The sequence below is a fragment of the Haemorhous mexicanus genome, chromosome 26, assembly GCF_027477595.1.
Source record: "Haemorhous mexicanus isolate bHaeMex1 chromosome 26, bHaeMex1.pri, whole genome shotgun sequence".
NCBI lineage: Eukaryota > Metazoa > Chordata > Aves > Passeriformes > Fringillidae > Haemorhous > Haemorhous mexicanus.
In genome coordinates this window covers 4,168,627-4,193,241 of record NC_082366.1, presented here as the reverse complement: position 1 = coordinate 4,193,241, position 24,615 = coordinate 4,168,627, and the positions used below count along the sequence as shown (strand labels likewise).

General features: G+C 43.2%; 1 protein-coding gene across 1 annotated transcript in view; it reads left to right on the top strand.

Annotated features, from left to right (window-relative positions):
• The window catches only part of SPAG16 (sperm associated antigen 16), a 328,751-nt gene that overhangs the window by 217,319 nt on the left and 86,817 nt on the right, over window positions 1-24,615 (top strand). The window contains exon 15 of the mRNA XM_059868228.1: window positions 10,505-10,631. Within this exon, the coding sequence (XP_059724211.1) occupies window positions 10,505-10,631 (127 nt within the window). The remainder of the gene's footprint in view (window positions 1-10,504; window positions 10,632-24,615) is intronic.

Sequence of the window (24,615 nt, the reverse complement as noted above, 5' to 3'; positions counted from 1 at the left end):
TCAGACAGTTTTTAAACAAAACAAAAAAAAAATTTCAATTTTGTTTACCTCCTCAGCAGTCCAGTTGGATGTCAGCTACCATTTAGCTGGGCCAATAATATTGATATTTGATGTCAGTTCTTATTCATTACTGCACCCAAATGATGCAAAAGTCAGATCTCTCAGATGTTTCTGTGGATAGCCAGATAAAGCCAGGGATGTCTGACTGCATCTAACAGACACAAACAAGAAAAGAACAGAATACAAAATCAAAAACCTATCTGGTCCTATTGTTATTTATGTATTCAAAATGTTCACCTCTGTGCATAAACTCAAAGCCAGTTGCTTACAAAGGTTACCCAGTAATATCAAACATGTTCAATTATACATGCAAAAGGGCTAATAGGTTCTTCCTCTAGTTTATTTCTGTCTCCATGCATAAGAAATATAATTACAGAACTGAATTACATTTTAAGTACAGATTTTTATTCTCATTAGTTAACCATTTTCAGGCCATCAAACACTGTTAGAAGTGAAAAAAAATCTATTCCATCTCTCTCTCATGGCAAGGAACAAAATTTGTGTCAAAACACCCCCATTTCATTTGGTGGCAAACAGCTCATTCTGATATTAGGGAATCACTCTGAAAATTGTTCTGGAATTCACATCTACATCCATTATCTGACATGTCATTCCCTAATTTTGGAAGTTTCCTGGAGTGTTCCTTTCCCTTGGCCATCCTCTCTGTGTTACCCACAGAGCCTGCAGTTAGCACTGGGCCTGCTTTACACAGTAGGTGTAGACCAGATAACATGTTCTGAGGTCACTTGAATAGAATGGGGTAGAGAAATTTAGACTAGACTAGAATAGACTAGAATAGAATAGAATAAAATAGAAAGTCCATCTTTCTTTTGATCAGTTTGAATATTTTTGCTCTCCAACTCTGATACTCCTAATGTAGAGGTCTGGATAAATATATCTAGCAGATAGCCAAGAAGTAAAAATATTCCTCTGGATCTTACTGTGAAGAAACTGTAGGGACTTATTTAACTGTTAAATACCAAGGAAATTCAGGATGCATTAGTTTGGAAGGGAGTGGCTCTCCTGAGTTGCTGTATCCCTGTGTCCTTGAGAAAAGAGACAATTTCACAGCCAAGGCCCTTCAGTGGGATTAAAAAACCCACAAATCCAGGACTGATTTTGAAATGTCACATCTTGTTTGTGTCATTCAGTTTCCCATCACCATTTCAGGTTTCTCATCAGAGATCATTTGCAAAGAAAAACTCAGTAATAGGTGTCACACACCTCGATAAAGAAAAGCCATGTGCAGCAGCTGATGGGCACTGAGAAACCTTCAGTGTCAGTAAATGCTCTGGCTGCTGCTGGAGTTTGCCTCTGCACTCCTAAATGACACAAAGTGCAGTTCCTCCACTGTCTGATTGTTTTGTCTTCCTGGGTTATTTTTGGATCAAAATCCCAGTTATAATTTTTTTCTGGGGAAAAAAAAATCATTAAAAAATCTCCTAGTCTAGCAGTTTGCTTCATCAAGGCACAAGTTGACTTTGAAAACATGGCATTACCTGTTTTTTCTGTTCTCTCTAACATATATAAATACGTTATATATAAATAAACATAAACCTGTTTGAAGAGTCTAAACTCAATCCCGTCAAGTTTACTAACTCTAAAAATAATCACAGCTCAAGAAAATCTGCCTTCTTTTGTTTCAAGCCTTTGCATTATGAGATCTGAGATGAGCTCATTCTGCCATGGGACTTCTCTCCTCCAGCCTCAGGGTTTGCATCTCTCTTTTGTTTGGACAACACTCTCAGGCACAGGGTGGGATTTGGGGCTGTCATGTGCAGGCCAGGGGTTGGACTTTGATGAGCCTTGTGGGTCCCTTCCAAGCCAGGATCTTCTGTGATTCTATGATTTAGCACAGAGTTGATTTTTTAGTTCTGTTTTTACAATCCCTTCTGGTGCTCTTTGTTGTCACCATGCAGGAACTCACAGTAAAGCCCAAACTATCTTGTAAAATTCACCCAAACAAACGTGGGGAAGCTTAGATTTTAGAAGACCTTCTTTTGCTCTTCCTCATGGCTGGCTCTAAGAGAGTACTTCAAACCCATCAAGAAATTAATTCTGTACCCATCAAGAAATTCAATGCCTGAAGGGAGCCTACAGGAAAGATGGAAAGAGACAAAGGCTTGGAGTGACAGGACAAGGAGGGATGGCTTCAAACTGACAGAGAGTAGGGTTAGACTAGGTATTGGGAAGAAATCCACATGATGATGGTGTAGATGACAATGTGGGATAGGAAGCAAGGCAGGTGTCTGCCATCATGCTGTCTCATTCATTTGTTTTGAACCAGAAGTAAATTAAATACTTAAATATTGAACTTTTCTAATTAATCAGATTTTGCTCTTGTGTAAATATTTGCACATGATGAAGCTTCATCTCAACACTTCATGATAAAAATTTGGGGTAATGCACTGACATTTGGATTCAGACAGCTCTGTAAAGCCTGAGAAGAAAAAATGTGGCATCATTTTTAGATAGCTTTGACGTAACTTGGGTTTGAGTAACTTTAAAGACTTTTAGAAATTCTTTAAAGAATTGTATATTCTAGGTCAGATTGGCCCTTGAAAGATCCTCAGCAGAAACCGATAATAATTGACTATACAGTATTTTCTTTTATGTTTTCAGACTTTATATTTACAAATATAAACATACTGTTATGTCTGTTTGCTGCTAACTAAATGAAACAGAGATTATCTCCTTTAATGTGATTTTGTTTGCTTATTTCTGTGTTCTGCAGTGAATGTGACCCTCTGTGTATACAGTACATGAAACAAGTACTGTTTAGCATGCAGAACCACAAGCACTGTGGAAAACTTTGCCCTTCTTTCTTAGAGGAGAAGAATTAATTTGTGTATCCTAAGGAATAAGGATTTTTTTCTAAATTGCATCTCCTGGCCCAGCACGCCAGCCTTTCCTGTGGCAGATGTACACCATGGGTCCAGACCCCTGCATAATTCATTTTTCACCAGCTGTTTCTTAAACTCATCTTTTTGCAAAACAAACAAAATCAGAATGCAAAGATCCACCTGGATTCTTCAAAATTCAACTCCCCATATGCAGTACGGTCCCACCTGCCTCTCTGAGGCATTTCATGGGAGGCTATGTCCTAAAGCACACGAGAAAGCAGCACAGCATCCCCACCTTCTACCCTGTGACTCTGTCATGTGACAGTGCCATTTTTGACAAATTGTGGAACTTTTACCTGCTCTGCTGTTGCTGTCACTGCCTGGACTGGGAACCCCTGAGCTGTGAGGCAGAGCCACCTCTTGGATTTGCATTGGTTACCAATGGACAAGGAACAGCTTTTCCAACAATGTTTGTGCAAAGCTGTCTTCAAAAGGTCTTGAACTAAGCATGGGGTAGAGAAATGGGATTAGTTTAGACTGGTGGTTTGTATTTGGTAAGAATACATTTAGCACTTATCAAATCATGGCCAAAGGGAAGCAGGGTGTCTAGAACAGGGCTGGATTTGTGGTGCAAAGGGTGTGGCTTTGTAGAATGCCAAGCTAGATTTAAAATGAATTTATGCAAGCTTGAAAGAAAGACCAACTTGGAAAGGCTTCTCTGTTATGATAATGCAATTAATCTGTGGTTGAATAAATATCACTGTTAGAAGATACTTGAATATCAGATTGATTTAATCTGAAAATAATTGAGAACGCACAGCTGAAGTCCATCAGGGGTAGGAATGCATATTGTTTTGATGCTGTGTTGGGTTTGCAGAGCAAGGTTTGCCATGCAGATAGACAGCCCCATTTCAGGGCAGGCCATGGCTCAGTCATGGCCATGTCAGAGCCCTCAGTGGGTTCTGGATCAGCTGCACCATTTCAGGGCAGGCCATGGCTCAGTCATGGCCATGACAGGGCCCTCAGTGGGTTCTGGATCAGCTGCCACCATTTCAGGGCAGGCCATGGATCAGTCATGGCCATGACAGGGCCCTCAGCAGGCTCTGGATCAGCTGCACCATTTCGGGGCAGGCCATGGCTCAGTCATGGCCATGACAGGGCCCTCAGTGGGTTCTGGATCAGCTGCCACCATTTCGGGGCAGGCCATGGCTCAGTCATGGCCATGTCAGAGCCCTCAGTGGGTTCTGGATCAGCTGCCACCATTTCGGGGCAGGCCATGGCTCAGTCATGGCCATGTCAGAGCCCTCAGTGGGTTCTGGATCAGCTGCCACCATTTCAGGGCAGGCCATGGCTCAGTCATGGCCATGACAGGGCCCTCAGCAGGCTCTGGATCAGCTGCCGCCATTTCAGGGCAGGCCATGGCTCAGTCATGGCCATGACAGGGCCCTCAGTGGGTTCTGGATCAGCTGCTGCCATTTCAGGGCAGGCCATGGCTCAGTCGCTGCCATTTGCGACAGGCCACAGGTCGGCCATCACCATTTCAGTGTGACCCAGAGGTTGACTAAGAGTCAGGGGGACCGGGAGAAGGTGCAGCGGCCATCCTGGTGGTTTTGAGCCAGTCAGCCATTTCTCTGGTCTCCTACAGACATCTGTGGGGTCTGGGAGAACTCTCAGGTTAGTGAGGGCCTTGGGGTCTGTGAGGGCTGTGGTGGGTCTGGGGGCTCTGAGGGCTGGGAAGGCTTTGAGAGCTGTGAGGGCTCTGAGGGCTGTGGTGGGTCTGGGGGCTCTGAGGGCTGGGAAGGCTTTGAGAGCTGTGGGCTCTGTGGGGGCTGTGAGGGACGTGAGATGCATGGGATCTGTGAGGCCATGAAGGCTGTGGGGGCTGTTAGAGCAGTGGGGAGTGTGAGGGCTGTGAGGGCTGTGGGCTCTGTGAGGGCTGGGAAGGCTTTGAGAGCTGTGGGCTCTGTGGGGGCTGTGGGGGCTGTGAGGGACATGAGATGTGTGGGATCTGTGAGGCCATGAAGGCTGTGGGGGCTGTTAGAGCAATGGGGAGTGTGAGGGCTGTGGTGGGTGTGGGCTCTGTGAGGGCTGGGAAGGCTTTGAGAGCTGTGGGCTCTGTGGGGGCTGTGGGGGCCATGAGGGACGTGAGGGATGTGAGATGTGTGGGATCTGTGAGGCCATGAAGGCTGTGGGGGCTGTTAGAGCAATGGGGAGTGTGAGGGCTGTGAGGGCTGTGGTGGGTGTGGGCTCTGTGGGGGCTGTTAGAGCAATGGGGACTGTGAAGGCTGTGGGGGCTGTGGGGTCTGTGAGGGCAGTGAAGGCTGTGGGGGCAGTGAGAGCAACAGGAGCCACGAGGGCTTTGAGGGCCATGGGGACAGTGAGGTCCGTGAGGGTGGAGTGCCCTGTCCCATTCAGTGGGCTCAGGAGAGGGTGGTTTGATTTAATCTGGGCAGCGCATGGGAGAAACAACAAAATTCTCAGGTGGTTCAAAAACAAAATTTGACTTGCAGACTTTAGAACATTAAGGTAGAATAAGGTACTTGGCAAAAAGTAAAACAACATCCAGACTGAGCGAGGCACTTCAGGAGCTTTAACTTACCCAGACACAACAAGGCAGGTAAGATGGCATTGACTGGAATTTTTCAGTCAGGTTTACAATATATATTAAGAAGGAGAAAAAAGAGACAGAACTCATCCTGTTTCCACCCCACTTCCCACCTGGTTGTTTTGAGCCTGTTAACCATTCCTCCAGTCTCCTACATAAATTATTTCTTTCCCCAGTCAAGTCTCCTTTGTCCATACAGTGCTTGGTGAGTGATATCACCCTGTCTTTAATCCAACCCACAAAACTTTTGTTCTATTTCTCTCTGTCCTGTCTAGCTGAGGCAGAGAATCATAGAGTGGGTTTGGGGGACACCTGGGACACAGCAGTGTCAGCCCACCATAGATATTCAGCTGTTTTTTTGTGAAGTAGTTCTCAAAATAATGGGATGAGATTTGTTGAACTGATCATTCTTTCACCTGAAATACATTTAAACTGTGAGAGAGATTCATACACTTACTAGAGTTCAGAATTGGGTAAGCTTCTGTGAATACATTTCTAATTTTCTTTATGCATTTAGTTGCCCTTACTAAACACCCAAAGACAAGATAAGGAGCCAGATATTATGCTGGACTCAATGATCTTGGAGGTCTATATCAATCTAAATGATTCCATGATTTTTATGTGTTCCTTTGGTGGTTTCTCTTTAAAAAATGCACATGTACTTTACTGACATTAATTTTCTTTCAATTACTTACATGTTCTGCATTTTAAAATGAACAATTTTGCATTTCAGCAGTAGATCTCTTGCCTCTAATTTATGAATTTAAGAAAGTATGTATTATATCTGTATTTTAACATTACTGCAGTGAATAGTGCCCAGTTTTTCACATTTGGAACTGAATACCAAAAAAATCCCTGTGCACAAACACGGTGTAGCTCAGGAATTTTTATGCTTGTTGCTCTCAGGAGTGTCTAATCAGGTAATGATGGCACCTAACTTTACTTTAGTCATGGTCTCTCTCAAAAATGCAGAGAAAAGCCAGTAATGGCAATTATCATTCATCTCCTCTCTCTGCACAGCTCCCAGAATCCAGACCCTTCTCTGATGGTTAGAAAGGGAAAAACAAAACTGATTATTTTAAACCTCTCTGCAAAAGCTATTGCTCCCTTTGCAGCACTGTTTCAAGTGCAATGTCAACTACTGTGAGCAGTAACTCTGCTGGGAGTGCAGTGGTTTCTTATGTAAATTTATGCAAAGGGTTTCTGCAATCCTAGCATGTGTTGTGCTCCTCAAACACACCACCAGGCACTTCCTGCTATTTGATGTGACAAAGGGAAGAGAGATTCCCAGGTTTCACACAGCAAGGGAAAAGCCTGCAGAGTGCATGTACACAAACTAGACCCGTGATCCGTGGTTGTTTTTGGAAGTCAGTAGAACTGGAAACTCTGCTGCAGCAAAGTTCTGCCATTCCCATGGATTGCTTTTAGTGGAGCTCCTCCTTTGGAGGACACAAGGGGTGTTCTGAGTCTCCATCTGATGCCCTGTGAAGGCTGACCTAGAACAGAGGCCAGACAGAATCAAAGGATAAAGCAGGGATTTATTCAAAGGCCTCCATGGATCCACCTTGGGCAGCACAAGAGCCCAGCCAGGGCTGCACCCAAGATGGACCCAAAATGGTCACAAAATGGACACCTGGTCATGAGGTCTCTCTCTTCTAGAAGTTCTGCTCCATTTGCATATTGGAGTTAGTTGTCCAATTACAGCTTTAGCCCATGCAGTCCCATCCTTCTGGTTTTTCTCTCTTCAATTCACCATTGTTTATGCTCTGAGATTTGGACCATTTGTCCTTGGTCCCCAGCTAGAGAAGGAATTGTTTTGTCTCCCTACTCTCTGAAGAGAGTTCACCATCACCTACTATGAAGCTTAAACCCACACACTAAAGCAGCACAGAATCTGAAAAATATAAAAGCTAAAACCTGAGACATCACATATGCTCTGAAAGCAACAATGGCTACTTTCTTGGGTCAACTTCTAGTAGTCCTACTCAGTGCAAAATCAGGAGTTGTTCATTGACAGCTGCCAAGAAAGTTGGGGGATTCTTCTGTCAGAGTGAAATGAGTTGCTGTTCAGTCACTGTTTTGCCTTATTAAAAATACATGCAAAAGGTGATGGAACAACTACTGACCTGCCTCCAGCTGTATAGAGGATGCTCCTGGGAGGAGCCCACTGCAGTCTAAATGAGATAAAGCAGCCTGATGTGGTTCATGTATTATTGATCTTTCAGCAATAAATCCAGAGGTGTGTTTATAAGCTAGAGACATAATTATGCAGATTGTTATCCTTCTCACAGGTGTAAAACAGCAGTTTTCAGGGAATATTTACCTAAAGTGTACCTGGTGATTAATCCCATTGCTAATCATTAATATTCAGAAGGAAAAAATTCATTTTTTAAGAAAAGGGAAGAAGGAAATAGATTCTTAAAAACTTCATGGAAACTAACTAAATCTTTTAATTCCTGATGTAACAATTATTTGGTTTGTTGCAAGTGTCAGTTGAGATTGGGATTGTGATGTGTATGGAGCTGAGCATGTCCATTTTAATGGGAGGTATTCTGGAATATAAAGATGTTCATTAAGTTGGCAGGAAGGTAAAGAGTGGAGGATATAACTGTGAAGGCAATTAAAGGGCTTGCAAAGTCCTTTAAGTAGAGCCTGGAACAGAGCCAGTCTTTGAATGCAAACTAATTGAATCCTTGTATAAATTCTTTAATTACTCCAGCGTGCACACACGGAACAGTACCAGCTTGATTCTATAGACTAGGCAGCAATCCTGACCAGTTTTATAGAATCATTTTACATGCTCTCTGATTAAAAGAGCTAATGCAACGGGGCTGAGCAGCAGCAAATGTGGTGTGAATGGAAATCAGAACAAGAGGAATCTGCTCTTGCACCTCTTCTCCTTGGAACTCATTGTCTTCTCCTTTTACATGTAGGAAATCAGTCAAGCCCTGATGGTCCACCATGCTGTTCAGTAAAATACGGCATCCAAAATACATCATAAAAAAGACTTTAGTGTGGCAAGAAACAACAAGAGGAAAACCATGAGCAAGGCAGGGGGTCTTCCATGAATGAGTAAAATAATAACTGTGGCAGGGATGAAAAAGCCAAAAGCTCGCAGGAGAATTTAAAATGATTCTGCCTTAAAAGCTTCTGAAAATGGCCCATGGCCAGATGGAAATGAGTTCATTTAACATATGACTTATCCTTTTCTTTTTCTTTGAATGGTGTGTAACTCCAAATAATTTTTCAGCTTGGTTACAGTCCTGGTTTATTTCTTCCTATTGAAAAGTTGTTATCCCCCATCTCCAGCTCAGTTGATTTGGATAAGGTGTGGAATGGAGTGAAGGAGTGCTGAAGTGTTATAGCCAGCTTACAGTCACCAACAAAATCATGATGTGATGTTCTCAGTGTAGCAGCTGCCTCAGGATCAGTGATAATTAATGCATTTAGTAATAAGTCTGTGGGCAGAGTGTGTCAAGGCTGATCAAATACCTGTTTGTGTACGTTGATGTGTTGCCACCAGAAGTCTGTTTTCTTACTTCTGTTTCCTGATGAGGTGTGCTGTCTAATCACAGAAATCAGGCCAAATACACTGCTGGCTGTTACATTTTACACACAATTTGTTTGTACCAGGCCTCTGGGAGGAAATTGTTAAAATGTCAGCAGGCTTGTGACAGCAAGAACTAGTTGATCTTTGCCACTGAGACAGTGTGTGAACCCTTTGGAGCAGGACCATCTTGTCTAGGTCATCCAGCACACAGCACAATGGGATGATCCCAGGGTAGGTTTCTCCAGCACTACTGCTATTCAAGGATCAGAGGGTTCATCCTTTCTAGTGTCACAGAAAGGGCCACAGATCCCAGAATCACAGAATAGTCTGAGTTGGGAAGGACACCAAAGGATCATTGAGTCCAGCTCTTCAGTGAGTAGCCCCTGCAGGGACTGGACCCACAGCCTCAGTCCAATTAACAGCAGGCCCTGACCAAGTGAGCCCAGAATAAGTGAGGGCAGTGCAGTGCATCTGGCACCTACCAACAGCTGGACTGTGTAAATCCCTGCCAGAGAGGAGGTTTGTTTGCCTAAGGGGTCTGTAGTAGCAATGGGTGAAAGTAAACATGGCAGAGAATGAGATGGCAGGCTTGTGAGAGAGGGGGGAATGGGTCTTGTGGTGTGCCAACTACTGTAGCAAAATTAATGACTAGAAGGGAAAACCTGTAATACAAGTAGATTAGAGTGTTTTCCTCATAATCATGCCCACATTAGGGCCAGTGAGGTCAAAGTCAGCTCTCCATTCTCAGTCACCTTGCAGCAGGGACTGTCTCTGATCAGTGTTTGCATAACATCTGTTCCAGGGATGCATTCTCAGTGCTGTTATGATCTATCAGCTGGGCAGTGCTACTCCTTACAGGAGAAATGTCATATTGAAAATCCATGGGTGCAACTGTAGGTGACACAAGGAGCAGTCACAGAGCAGCCACTGGAGTGTCTCCTGTAACTACCCTGAGTGGATTATGTGCAGTCTCACCCAGGTGGGCTGTCCATTGATCTGGGTCAGAGCTGCTGAGCTACCAAAGCTGTAATTAAGCAGCATTTATTGAACTCATTTACTGGACACATAAAAAACAAGTGTGAAGGCACGCATGTTCTAAACCAAACCAAAACGACCACTCACAAACACACCCCCAAAGTAATTTTTTGTTAAAATATCTCTCTGGATAGAAAAAATCCAGAGTAAAATGCAATCTATGTCAAAGTCATAGGGGACACTGGTGTCAGAATTCAGGATGACATTTTTCTCCTTTGTACTTCCAGTTTCTCCTGAACTGGTCTCTTTAGAAGTCACGTTGTCTCCGTTGCTATTTAAGCCAACAGAGCTGATAAGAGGCTGTGATTTCTTTGTTTAAATCCAGTGTGTGGCTGCCCAGCCCTGTGCCAGAGGCTTTGCTGCTGGCAGAGGACAGAAGCAATGCCTTGACTTTGTTTCCATCTCCGGCAGGGGGACACCATTGCTTCCTGTGACTCCTCGGGCCTGCTGAAGCTCTGGGACATGCGGAGGCTGCTCCCCATTCTCTCCATCGACGCAGGTCCCCACCCTGCCAACCAGGTGGCCTTTCATCGCTCTGGTAGGCTGCTAAAACAACTTTGCCCCCCTAAAACACGGTTTGTTTTGCAATCTCTCTATCTCTGTCTAATTCTGGAGGCAGAACATATGTGAAGCAGCACAGATGTGGTAATTTGGAAGTGCCTGATTGTGGCAATGATCAATACATTTGTTTTCTATGGGCTAAACTGCCAAATTGGACTGCTGCTCCATTTATAGAAAATGAAAAATGCACGATAACAAAGAGTACAATTAATTGCAACAGTATTACATGAAATAGAGAACTGATCAATGGGGGTAAAAAGCTTTGTGAGATAACCTATGTTCCAGTGGTGTTTGTTCTCCATTACTGTTTGTTCTTTTATTTGCTAATTCTGGAGTTGCATTTCATAACACTCTTACAAAGTCCTCTTAGAAGTGCCTCAGAACTTCATCGTGCTGACAGGGCTGCTTACTAGGCACAGGAATTGAATTAAGCAGTTATTTTTTCATCATCAACCATGTATTACCATGTCAGCAGTACTGTGAGTGCACATTGCATTTTCATTTGAAGAGGGGCCATTCTAAAACATTTTTGTTTTAAAACAATTATCAGTTCCAAAGCACAGACAAGCATTGGTGTTGCAGCACAGACTTAGATCCTAGCTTAGGAAATGGTTTTACTCAAAGCCAGTGCAACATGATATAATACAATAATATATAACATTATACATAAAGGCACATTGAAAAATAAGTATGCATTTGTATTACGTGTTCATAAAACATAAAGCTTTGATAGGATTTGAGGGATGATAAGGGATCATTAAAGAAAAATAATAGGATGGTGTTTTGTCATAATGACCCACATACTGTGGAATGCATATTATCAATATATTGAGTCCCTTGGCAGGAAACTTTGACATCAAATTCCAAATTATTTGTGTAGTGATTTCATGGATCTCTCTGCTGTATCATTATATAAGGTGCTTGCATTTTCTAGGGGAGAAAAAAATGCATTGGCAGTGTCCAGTTTTGGGCAGTTTCCCAAAGACAAGTTTAACCACTATTGTATTTATGTGTGTAATTTGGAATAAGAGCTCATTTTTTGTTCAGGAGGATTTAAAGAAGTTTTGCATCTTTGTTTATGGTGTATATTGTTGGAACCCCACCCCTGGAAAATGCATTTGTAATAGTTCTGCCAGATGGGAACTCTCCATTAGAAAGGTTATCAGCTTCAGGTAATCTAAATGGGCACATTTTTCCATCATTTGGACAAAATCCAAAAGTTTCTCTGCAGGAGTAACCACACAACAGAGATATCAAATTGGGGTGGATGGTCACAGGGAGGCAGAATGCAAAAGGATGGAATTCCAGCTGGCTGAAGGTAGGCAAATACCTGGCTGGGACACGAGGGACAGAGTAGATCAAACAGATCTTGTGTTTAACAGCCTGTTGGGAATGCCTCAGTCAGCACCTCTGCCTGTGGAGCAGCTTGTGTTGATTTTCCTTCCCAAAACATGGCTCAGTTTCCAGCTGTGTCCCTCAGTCTCTCCGGCTGATGTTTCACCACCCAGTGTAAAATACTTGACTGCATTAATAGTCAGAGGCACAAATTGTTCAGCTCTTACAGGCGGATTTAATTACTAGATTAGAGAGCCGTGGTTGAGCAGGTTTTTTTCTTCTGCCCAATAATTATTTAAATGAAAGTTAATAATGATAGAAGAGGTTTATAAGAAGTTTGGCGGTATCAGCAAACAAGATTGAGGTCAGAGATAGGAAGGCCCCAGCTAATGGAAGAATTTGTTTTGCTTTCCTTTGTGTTGTTTTCAAGTAATTATCTTTGCAAATGCAGTGCAGACAAGCACATCTTACCTTTTGTTTTTATGTGGTGTTACCTTTGTGGGTATGACATGTGCCAGGTGGGAGGAGTTTGTGAGTTACTGGGGTTCTCCCAATGGCATTTTTGGGATGAGCCTTGCTGGGCCTAAATGCCTGAGCAGCAGTGTTAGTTAAATAGCAGCCTAAAGCCATTTCCTGCTTGATCAGAGCCACACTCAGATCTTAGATAAATTAGTGACAACAGTTGTGTATAAATCTTTCTGCTTTAGCTGCTCTCTGCCTCTGCTTTTCTTTAGCTCAGCTTAGAGGTGGACTTTTCCATGCTTGTGAATAATCAGAAAATAATTACATTAGTAATTACCACTGCACTTCATGGGGATTTTCTGCTTTGTCCTGCACTTTCTGCAACAAGGTCATGGTCTTTCAGTGAGAGGTGGGGATGGAGCTGCCAGGGACTCAGCCTCCTGGTGGTAAAGCTCTTCAATATTGTGTTTAATATCAGAAATTTTTCTGATGTCATACACAATTAACATGTCCTTTGAATTCTGCATGCTGTGAATGGCTGACCAGAGTTACTGTGCAAGGTGGACCACAGAATAACTGATTTTTAATCTAAATTCACTTTTACTTTTTTATGTGCAAGTCAACAGCATCTCCACATGCACATATTCTTGTGTAGCATTCATGCATCCCTGGAGCACCCTCTTGTCACTACCTTTAGTGTTTCCACTTGCTGTTTAGAAAATGTAAATGAGATTAATCACAAACCAGTATTGCATATGTAAGAGAAGGTGCAGAAGGTTCCAGCTTCTGTGCCATGATGTGTTTATTAATTATCACAGCACATGAAAACAAACAAACCAAACAAGCCCCACTTCACAGCAACAATCCAAAATCAAGAGCAGTTACAGTGAGGCCGAGGGCAAGCAAATAATATTTGGAAAAATGCACTGCTTTATTTTGAGCTCTGGAGATACAGTGAGGTGTTAACATTTAACCTGCCTCCATCCAGGCTGGGCTGTGCTGCTCTTAGCACGAACAAATAACCTCTCCATGCTTCTGACCATTCCCAAGGGCCATAGGTGCATGCCTTATCCTGAGGAAAGGTAGATTAAAAGAATGTAAAAGCTGTCAATGGATGTGAAAGTTGAGAAATGGCAGGATCAAGATTATCTTGTGATACAAGCTGTTTATTTTAGGAGGGAACATTTCTAGGGATGCAGGAGACACGTTGACAGTGAACAGATGGTACCACTGTCAGCCGTGGTGGGGTCAGGGCAGCTGCTCAGTGTTGCTCTCTGAAAGCAAGCTTCATTTGCTTAATTACACATCACATGACATCACCCAGCACCACCACAAGACAGACATTGCTCCAATGGGTGGCAATTGTTTGCTGTTCCTCTGCAGTTGTTTTTGGTGTCAAATAGAAGAGATGAATTTTCATCTCTATATTACCCACTCTTTTACCAAACACAGAATTATTGACAGGATTTCATCTCTGGAGCATTTTTAATGCTTGCACTTGACGTTATTTGGGCTATTACTGATGATGTTAAAGCAACAAGCAATCCCCACATGGAGGGGGACATGGAGGTTAGAGCTCAGATGGTTAGAATTTCCACTGATATTGAGACCTCAGGTAAAGTTCCAAAATGACAGTTTTCTCTGTATCCCTAATCTGGTAAGAATTTGTGCACTCGGAACAGAACTGGCAGATGTAGTCCTTGCAAATCAATCTTGCAGTGAGGTGCCTCTCAATTTTCTCTTAGGTTTCCTCAGTTTTGGTTGGTGTATTGAGTGCAAAGACAAGCTGGTGTTAAGGTGACAGGGCCAGGTGTTTGTCTTTGCTCCTTCTTTCCTCCTTTCCTTCATGCTTTTGATTAATTGATACCCCTTAAGTGGCACTGAGGAGATAAAGCTTCATCTTGGTAGGGTGGAGACTTTTCAAGGATGGAGGAAGCTCTCCTTTGCTGGGAAGCCTCCAGTGGATTTTGGAGTTAGAGGCTGAATCAGCAGTGGGTGCACCTGTAACTTGCAGATCTCAGGAGGTGACTGTGGCCACTGTGTCCACATATAAAGAGAGCTGGAGCAGGACAAGATCTTTACCTTTTGCTTGTTTTGAAGTTTCTGGAACTTGCTTTCTGTATTTGTCTCCTTTTGATTACAGTTAAAGTCACTTGATTGGAGAAGAATCCTCTAGCACAGAATTTAGCAGTAATCTCTTTAGAGGCATCTGATTTTGTCCACATAGAGCAATTATGTGCTGACATTAATGTGTGTTTTTCCCTATGCCTCCCATTTCTGACTCAAAAGCTTTTTTCATTACAACACTTTATTGCTCTGTGTTCTTTAATCTCCAAGGCAGATTACTTGATAACATCAATTGATTCCTTAGGGTGCTTTTCCCCTTGTGGTTCAATGCCTGAGTTCCTGCCTGAATTCTGACTATGTATATGCTGTCACAGGCAATACAGCCTCAACTTGGGTAATTTTTACTTGATTGAAGTCCTTGACAATTAACACAACCTTCTGATCACTGATTCTGGGTATTGAGAAAAAAGAAAACATGAAGGATTAAACAATTGTTAAAGCAAGTGCTTTTTCTCCCCTTCCCCTGACTCACCATGAGCCAAGCATCTTTCCTTCCCCCTTCCTGCTTTCTTCTTGCCTTTGTTTTTGCTGTGGGCTGTGCTCCATCATCCCAATTCCTTTGGTGCAGCAACAGGGGATGCAGGAAGAGTGGAATTCTTTGGATTTGTACTGGCACTTGCCCTTTCACTCAGACAACTCCCAGTTCTGGTTACTACTCAGTTCAGACTTGCTACAGGGCTGTAACTCTTCCTGAGAGGGCAGCAAGGTGACCAAGCCGTGGTTTTGGAGCACATCTTTGAATCTTTTTAAATTTTTGAAAGGTTTGTTCTTTACACAGAGAATTGAGACTTATTTTGCTGCCTGCTTTCCTTCTCATTCAGGCCTTTTTCAAGTCCATTTGTAATTGTACATCACTTGTTCCTCTCCTTGTTCCCATCAGGAATTGCCTAATGTGTGTCCCTTCAGAGCCATTGGCTTTGCTATGGTCAGCATTCCAAGATCTGTGTGTTTTCCCTGCATCCTATACACCCATTTCTGTACTAAGGATTCACATGGTCGGTTTCTTTCGAATATAATTGATCCACATTCTCACAGATTTTGCTTAATGAGCACAAATGCAGCCACCTGCATATCTTAGTTTGCCATTTATTATTTGATAATCAGCACTTTTAGGTCATCTTCACTTTCCTCTTGGCTTCAGCTCATGTGCAAGGGCTGTGTCAGGGCTGTGTGTCTGATCTGTGTCTGCCTCCTCTGTCCCCTGTAGAATCTGGCCAAGCAGTAGTCAGGGAAAACTCCCTTTCTTTCCTTCCAAAAGGGGATAGGGCTGAACACCAAAGTCAGGCCTTTTCCTTTACACTGGCAAGTTTCAAGCAGTGATGGCTCTCCATTCTCCTTTGTCTTGTCCATCCCTCTCTCTTTCTATTTCTCTTCAGTCTAAACTTCAGTATCCCTTTATAAAACTCCCCTTTAAAGCCTGTGACCCATGTTTTTGGTCCATGTTTGAATGTGGATCCCTACTTTAAACTGATGGGTGGGAGATAAACTTTCAGAGATAACCTTATACAATCCAAAGATTTTCAAAAGTGATTCCTTGGCTAGAAGGAGTACTGGTGGGCTGGTTCACCTCAGCCACACTGGGAAAAAGGTTTAGTCCTTTGTGCCTCAAGATGAAATCCCTGCTTTGGCAGAGCAGATGCTGTTGCCCCAACTGTGTGCTGTTTGTCACTGCCCCACTAGTGATGCTTTGTCCCTAGGTAGCCTGCCCAGCCCACGTGTTTGCTCTGGTGAATCCATTAGTGGGCTCCCTGGAGAGATTCCAGCGTGGTGTGAGTTGGTTTATACAAGCCATGACCTATTTTCCAGCCCTGATCATGCTGCTTCCCCTCGGAAGTCAGATCAACAAGACGTCCCTGTCAGCCTCTTTCCCTGAGGAGTGCTTACAGTGTCTGTTGACCATCCTTAATTACTCCTATGGTCAGCATGGGAATAAAAGGATGTGCTGCAAGACTGAATTATTCAACAGTAATTCCTTGTCTCTTAATTCTCACTCCTTCCCTCTCTGCTGCTGTATGCCATTTTTTCTCATTCACAACATCTGTTTTCCTGACCACAAAAATTCTTTAATTTGGAGGCAATGGGTAGATTGGATTTACAGAAATAAGAGCTGATTGACAGATCATTCTGTCTCCTTGTTTCATGGGGTAGGAAACTATCACTCTCCTTATTTCTGACTATTGCAGTTTGCCAAAGAGAAAAAGCTGGCAATGAATTTTCCCCCTTTGTTGATCAGGGGGAGAGTTGTGCTGTGCAGTATTTCTGTTGTGTCATGGCCATTTTTCAATACAAGCAAACACCACAATATTTAAATATGCTGGAAGGGAAAGAAAAGGGATTCTTAAAATATATGACTTTATTTTCAGTACAGACATAATTTAAAATGTATGAAATATTTGTCCTTTGAAAAGGAAAGAGAGGTGGCTTGGAACTCCTGTATTTTACATTTTTTGCCCTGATTGCAGATAGTGTTTTGTGTCTGGCTGTGTTTGCTGAGCTAATGAGGGTGGGGACTGTGCTACTGCAGGCGATTGCTTTGAGCACTGAGCACTTTGAAGAGATTAGCCCCATTGATATTCCCTTCATCTTTGTTAGAGGGGCATGCTTCCTTCCCTGGAGTGCCAGGAGATGGACAGCTATTTAATAGAGCCAGCCTTTTTCAAGTACAGGCTGTACTCCTGAATATCCCCATCTCCCTTGCCTGCAGATTTCCCACATAAAAACAATGTTCTGGAAGCCAGGGTTGTTCCTCATTAGAGCAATATATTGACCTGGTAGAGGGGTTTTGAGGACCTCAGGTTGACTGGGTTATCATCTGTCTGGTTAAATGTTATTCTTCAAGGAGAAGCAACAGTTCCAGCAGTTCAGGCAGACGGCCAAAACACGGGGATGAGCAAATTGTTTGTTCCAAGAGTAAATGAAGGGAATGTCCACATGAATTTTGCCATCCTTGTATTAAACTAACAGAAGCTGAAAATTGGAGCTTTATTCATCCCAAGTGGGGCATAACTGATCAAAATTTTGATTCTCCAGCAGCTATCCACAAACTGAATTAAAATGGCTTGCAGAAGTTGGCTTTTTTTCTAATCTCATTTTAACTAGGCACAAGTCTTAAAATAATAATGTATTCAACCTCTCATCTCTAACATTTACTGCTATTGTAACTTTACCAGGTTCATGGATTCCATTTTATATTTATTGTTTATATTCATTCCAGCTCACAGAGTGTTGCAATTAGCCCATTCCCCCTTTGAATGTGTTTACAGTGATAAAAGAGAACTCCTTACTTTCACTCAGACTGCACAGCTCCATCCCAAGCCTGGCTTAGATACAAGAGCTTCATCTCCTGATTAACTTACTCCTGCAGACAGTCAGGGATGAAGGACCTCTGAAAGTCATCACAGCCTTTCTTCCATGAGAGCTCCTCTTAAATATCGACAGCTCTCCAGGTCCTGTGTTTTGAGTACAGCATCTGTATGTAAAGAGAGGATCAATAGTGTATTTGTCATTCATAGCCTGTAATAAAGGAAAGGGATTTCTGAAATATTGGTTTAGTATTTATCTTTTCTAGGTGTTAAATATGGAATGGCCATGGCATTCTCTGCCAAGGGCTGGAGAGGTCAGGGGGCCTGCAAGGGGACAGCCATTTGCATCTTTGTCACTGCCAAAATTAAACCTAAGTTCATCAGTAATCAAGAGTCATTAGTTAGCTGGGAGCTTTGTGGGCTGACCCTGACTTGTGTTGGGAGTGGAGAAAACACATTTAGGGAAACAGAGAACCTGAGCAGTTTTGTTTAAGGGAAGCAAACCCTGAGAGAGGAGAAAGAATCCAGAGGGGTTGGCATGCTGTGGATAAAAAAGTAATTCTTGTGACTTCAAGTATGCTGTTTCAAACAGAAGGATAATTTAGGGAATTTGTTCTGTTCACCCACTGTTCTCTTCCCTCTTAGAAAGCAAAGTATTTCATATTTTAGATTAAAACTTTGAGATGAAATCTCAGTTCTATTAAAAAAAAAAAATAAAACTGTCCATATCCAGCAATTTTCTTTCTCCTTTGTGGGGGTAAGAACTATGCCAGTCTATGCTGAGTTTGAATAACACACTTTCAGTAACTCAAAACTTACTGTTTTAGCAAACATTCTCTTTTTTCAATATTCATTTTGAAAAGTTATCAAAGTCCAAAAGAAAGTTACTCACTTTCAGATACCTGTATTGTGATTCCCAAAAAAGTTTTGATTCCTTGAACAGCTCTTCCACTTGATAAATGGAATATATTAATGAGCTAGGTCTTTTCAGAGCTTGGAAAGTGGCACTTCTTTTCAAGAAAAAGATCATCTTTGAATTAAAAGTATGCTGTCCTTAGCCTTTTTTATTTTTATTTTATTGACAAATTGTCACAGGAGCTAAAGTGTGTAATCATCAATAACAAGTGATCCATGGGGCTATGCAAAATATATTGATTAACAATATCATCTCCACACAGATGTCCTAGCAGTGCTTGTTATTTTTTATGGGCCAATCTGGGAGTCCTGCTTGCATTTCAAGGGGCAGGTGGAGGAAGGTGAGTGAGACAAAGTTCAGGGCATCTCTGCAGTTGCCTGGAAGCATCTTTGCTGAAAAGGGAAAAATGCCACCAGTTGCTCCCACCACAGGATGTGCAGCCTCCTTTTGTCAAGCCTGCATGGGTACAAAGTAAACCCATTTATTGAAAGGAATTCAAACCCTGAGACAAAATCCTCTTTGTCATGAAAGCATGATTTTAATTTGTTTTTAAGGCTGTTCCACTACTAAGAAAATCCTGATTTAGATGCCTTTGAGGCATTTAGCTTACACTTATGCAGAGCTATTCCTCAGAGAAAATTGGATGTAATTTTAGGATTAGGTAACTGACCTAGGAATGAGAGAGAGAGGGAGAGTGCAAAGCTTGCATATCCACTTTGTCCAGATGGATATTCACTAGGAAACCTTCAAACAGCTCATAAATATTGCCTGTCCTTTTGTAAAGGCTCCCACCAGCAAGCCCATGGTCATTTCCTGGGCAGAAAGAGTTTTTGCATTGAAACTTTTGGGCAGCTAAATAAAGTATTTTATTTCCCTTTCTTTTTCTGTGGCAAAATATTATACGCAATGATGAATAGGAAAATAAGCAAGGAAAGAAGTTCTATGAACTGCCTCCAATGCCTGACTTGAATATTTGAGCTGTTTGTTTGTTTGTTTGGGGTTTTTTTCCTCTGGAATGAACTTCCTTTATTTCTTTGCCTGTTTTTCAACTCATGAAAATACCTTTTATGTACAGCTGTTATCTCTCTGAGTATCACATGCTCTTGGGGAGCAGAGTAAAATCTACTTACTTTCAGTCTTCCTAAACTAAATTGAGTGAAAAAATGAAATATCTTAATCCTTTTTTCCCCCCTTCTAGAACACCAGAGAGGTCCTGATGACAATGAATTCTTTAATGTTGGGTTTATGTCAAACATAATTTCCTCCTTTGACATTTTATATTGCAAGAGAATATGTGTGCAATATCTCAGTGACCTGCCTGCAAACACAGAAGAGAAAGAAAAGCAGAGCATTTCTTGTCTGTGGTGCAGTGTCCAGCTCTGGCACTGGGCAGGAGGAGATGCAGAGGGCAAACAGATAAACTCAGGAAATGCTGTGGTTTCCCTGCCCTCTCCTGTGGATCAGGGCTCCCAGAACTGGCTCCCCATGCACTTCAGTGTCCATGGATCTCTCCTGTGGATCAGGGCTCCCAGAACTGGCCCCCCCATGCACTTCAGTGTCCATGGATCTCTCCTGTGGATCAGGGCTCCCAGAACTGGCTCCTCATGCACTTCCATGTCCATAGATCTCTCCTGTGGATCAGGGCTCCCAGGACTGGCTCCTCATGCACTTCAGTGTCCATGGATCTCTCCTGTGGGTCAGGGCTCCCAGAACTGGCTCCTCATGCACTTCCATGTCCATGGATCTCTCCTGTGGGTCAGGGCTCCCAGAACTGGCTCCTCATGCACTTCAGTGTCCATGGATCTCTCCTGTGGATCAGGGCCCCCAGAACTGGCTCCTCATGCACTTCCATGTCCATGGATCTCTCCTGTGGGTCAGGGCTCCCAGGACTGGCTCCTCATGCACTTCAGTGTCCATGGATCTCTCCTGTGGATCAGGGCCCCCAGAACTGGCTCCTCATGCACTTCAGTGTCCATGGATCTCTCCTGTGGATCAGGGCTCCCAGAACTGGCTCCTCATGCACTTCCATGTCCATGGATCTCTCCTGTGGGTCAGGGCTCCCAGAACTGGCTCCTCATGCACTTCAGTGTCCATGGATCTCTCCTGTGGGTCAGGGCTCCCAGAACTGGCTCCTCATGCACTTCAGTGTCCATGGATCTCTCCTGTGGATCAGGGCTCCCAGAACTGGCTCCTCATGCACTTCCATGTCCATGGATCTCTCCTGTGGGTCAGGGCTCCCAGAACTGGCTCCTCATGCACTTCCATGTCCATGGATCTCTCCTGTGGATCAGGGCTCCCAGAACTGGCTCCTCATGCACTTCCCTGTCCATGGATCTCTCCTGTGGATCAGGGCTCCCAGAACTGGCTCCTCATGCACTTCAGTGTCCATGGATCTCTCCTGTGGGTCAGGGCTCCCAGAACTGGCTCCCCATGCACTTCAGTGTCCATGGATCCCTCCTCTGTGAAACCTCTGGCTTGCACTTTGTATTTCCAGCAGATCCCTTAGCCATGTGGAAGTACCTCCCTGCCTGTGCCCTAAATCTCTAAATGATACATTCTGATTCTTATACTGTGGGAATTACTGAGTTATTGTTCCTTGTTCAACCTCTTCCTGCTGGCACATCTTCCCTGCTCTCTTTGTGGAGCTGAAGAGTCTGTGTCTATTTAATCTCCTGAATACATAAGCCATTCCTCCTCTTTCTTCATTTGTTGCTCTTCTGTAAATCTTACTTTGGGTACTTCTTTTAAAAATGGAGAAGAGGGATTAGTCTGGTATGATGTTTTCAAGATGTGCTTAAATCAGGGTTTTAAATAGAGACCTAAAAAGGTTTTTGTAGTTTCTTCTCTAGCTGTTGGTTTTCCCTCCAGTCTTAAATCTTGACATTATAACAAGGTGGTGTTTTCAAAGAAGTATCCATGGTGGCTGGGAGATCTCTCTCCTGAATGACAAAGGCTACTTTACTTTCACTGGATTTGTGTAATTAAGAATACTTTTGTTTATTTGAATCATTTAATGTTTCTCAGAATTCAGTTCTGCCTTTCTATTATTAAATCCAGCATCTTGGGATTCTTCAATCATTCTGTGAATTGTGCTGTTGTCTTGAAAAACAGAACTTTATATTCTCCCTATATTCTCAGTGTTCACCTTCACATCCTTTAAGATAAAGAAATTTTTGATGTGCTGACTAGCACAGGTCCCAGAATGAATGTCCCATTCTTCTGATAATCTGTATTTTTCTCACTTGTCTGTACTATTGGAAAGATTCCATTTTTCCCCCTCCCAACTTTGGTCATCAAAACTGTTGGGAATTTAAGCATCTAATGTCAGCCTGGTCACCCTTACTCCTGTGCTTCTTGGCACCATCAAAGAGCCAATTTCTGATCAATTTTTGTGCTGTAAAAGCTGTGATAACTCCTCCCTGTGGTATTGCATTTCCCCATGCATCAGCTCAATCTGCTCCTTATTTCACAACTGAGTTTATTGGACCTGGAAATAAATCCCAGGTACCAGCTGGCACTTTCTCAGGCTCTTTTCAGAAGTTGCTGTCACATTTGCCACCTTCCATTCCTCTGCTCCTTGGACCAGGCTAAGCAGCTGCTTCAGGAGCAATTTCAGTTTATTTCATATTTAATGTTCCTGTTTGAATACTTTCTGCTTCTGGCAAACATTTAATCACTTCATTCTGAGATTTTGGACCTGTGTTTCCTGTTAAGTAGCCAAGCCAGCCTGTCCAGGCTGTGTCTCAGGAGTTACAAAAGCAGACATCTCTCTGCACTGCTCTGCCTGGTGGGACTGCAGCTGCTTGGGGATGGCTGGAATAATGCACAGGTGCCTTTGGAATCCATCACAGAGGAGAGGGATTTAAGCTATTGCTGTATGGGTCACCTGGCTTCGTTGCATGACCTCATCTTCAAAGGAATGGATGACTGTTCCCACTAAAGGAATGAGTCAGCAATTCCTTCAAACAAAGACATCTATCTCTATAATAGAAAGTGTTTTGGTTGCTCAGCTGAAGTTGGGTGTTAAATTCTTAACACTTCCTGGGAGTGCAAGGTTCCCTGAATTTGAGAATTTTACTCTGCAGTCCATGAAAAAATAAGAGGAACATAGTCTGTTAAATCCATTGCCTTCTACTGCCTGGTGGAGCTGTAGTAGTAGTAGTTGATAACAGCCTTTTATTGAGGATCATCCCTTTCTGTGTTCCAGACTGCAGTCCCAGCTGCCTCCTCAAAACTCTGGTACACAGTTATGTGTATTTGGCCAAACAGGTCTTTCCTTGCATCAGTGGCATTATTAACATCTCCATTTTGTGCCCAGTATTGAGGGGTTTTCTTTTCTATTGTGTATTCTTTTTCCTTCAATTCCATGCCCAGCCAGTCATCCTGAGTGGCACTTGGAACGTACCTGATAGCATGACAGGCATTTATAAGTGACTGAAATTAATGATTAGTATTTTAGCTGTGCTTGCAAGCTCAGTTTAGGCACTGGCACAATTAGGAGTCATTGGCTGATGGACCAGCAGAATAATGGGCTTCATTTAAGCAGATGAAGCCTCTGAGTCAGACCCCAAGCAGGGCAGTTCTGTGCCAGTGCTGGCCTCTCTCAGCACTGTGGCTGAGGGGGCTCCTCCACCTTCTTCCCTGGGCAGCTCCAAGTGCCAGGAATGAGTGAACAACCTGGCTTGAGCAACTCACAGCCTTCCTGTTCCAGCTCCTGCATCTGATGTGGTGTGGTTGAATCTGAGACTGCTGAGCCTTGTGATGCAGGTGTTGTAAGTGATGTAATGTTCTGCTGATTTTTTTTTTCATTAATTAACACATTTATTTGAGTAAATTAGTAGACAACTCTGATGCTTGATGGGATATTGCAGGCATAGTAAACACAGGGTTATTGAGTATAATGAACACTTCTTCTCTGGCATCAGAGCAAATCATAGGGAAAGGAAACGGGAAAGGAAATCAATAAGAACCAAGCCCATAGAAATTATTAAGCATCACCTCCTTCAGAACCCCTCAGCTAATGAAAAAAGGGTGCTCTCCTGAAATCTTGCCCACAGCCTAATCTGGTTGATACACACAATGTTTGGAGAGGAGGCCAGCAGTGATTGCTGGGAAGTGCTGAGCAGCTTCATGGCATTGTGTACCTTGTGCAGCAGGTTCTCTGTGGCAGCCTAGGGCTTCCTGGGCCAAGGTGGAGGATGTCTTGAATCTCAGTGTTGCTTCTTTGAAGGGAAGAGAAGTCTGAGCCTGTGACTTCCCATTCCTGACTTCTGTGAAGCTGCAGCATGCTCTGGCTGGCTGTTCTGTGATCCAGCCAAGCCAGCCCCTGCCACCGTGCTGTGTGTAGGGCATCCCCCACACTGCAGGGCACCCAGCTGGGAAGGTGCAGCCTGAACCTGCAGCAGCCTGCTCTGCCTGGTTAGCTCACTCCTCCCTGCTCTGTGAAGTTTTCCAAACACAGCTTCACTGAGAGCCTTGGGAGTTTAAATCTCTGCACGTGCCTGCTGCTGGCCCGAGGGCTCCTGGGGCTGCCTGCTTCAAACTCCTACACGAACCAGGGCTCTGGTACATATTTTATGATAATTCCTTTTCATTCCTTGCTCATTTGTTTTCTGTTGTTACTTCTCTGTTGCTGCTGTAAGAGCTCTTCTGTTCTTACATTTGATGTTCACTTCTGTGATTTGTCCTGATGTTCTCTGCGATTATAAGTTTGAGTAGTACTGAGGTGAATTAATAATTCAGGAGATCCAAAATGACACAGACTGGGTTGCTCCATAGCTGAGAGCACACTCCACAACCCACAACACAGAGCTGACATC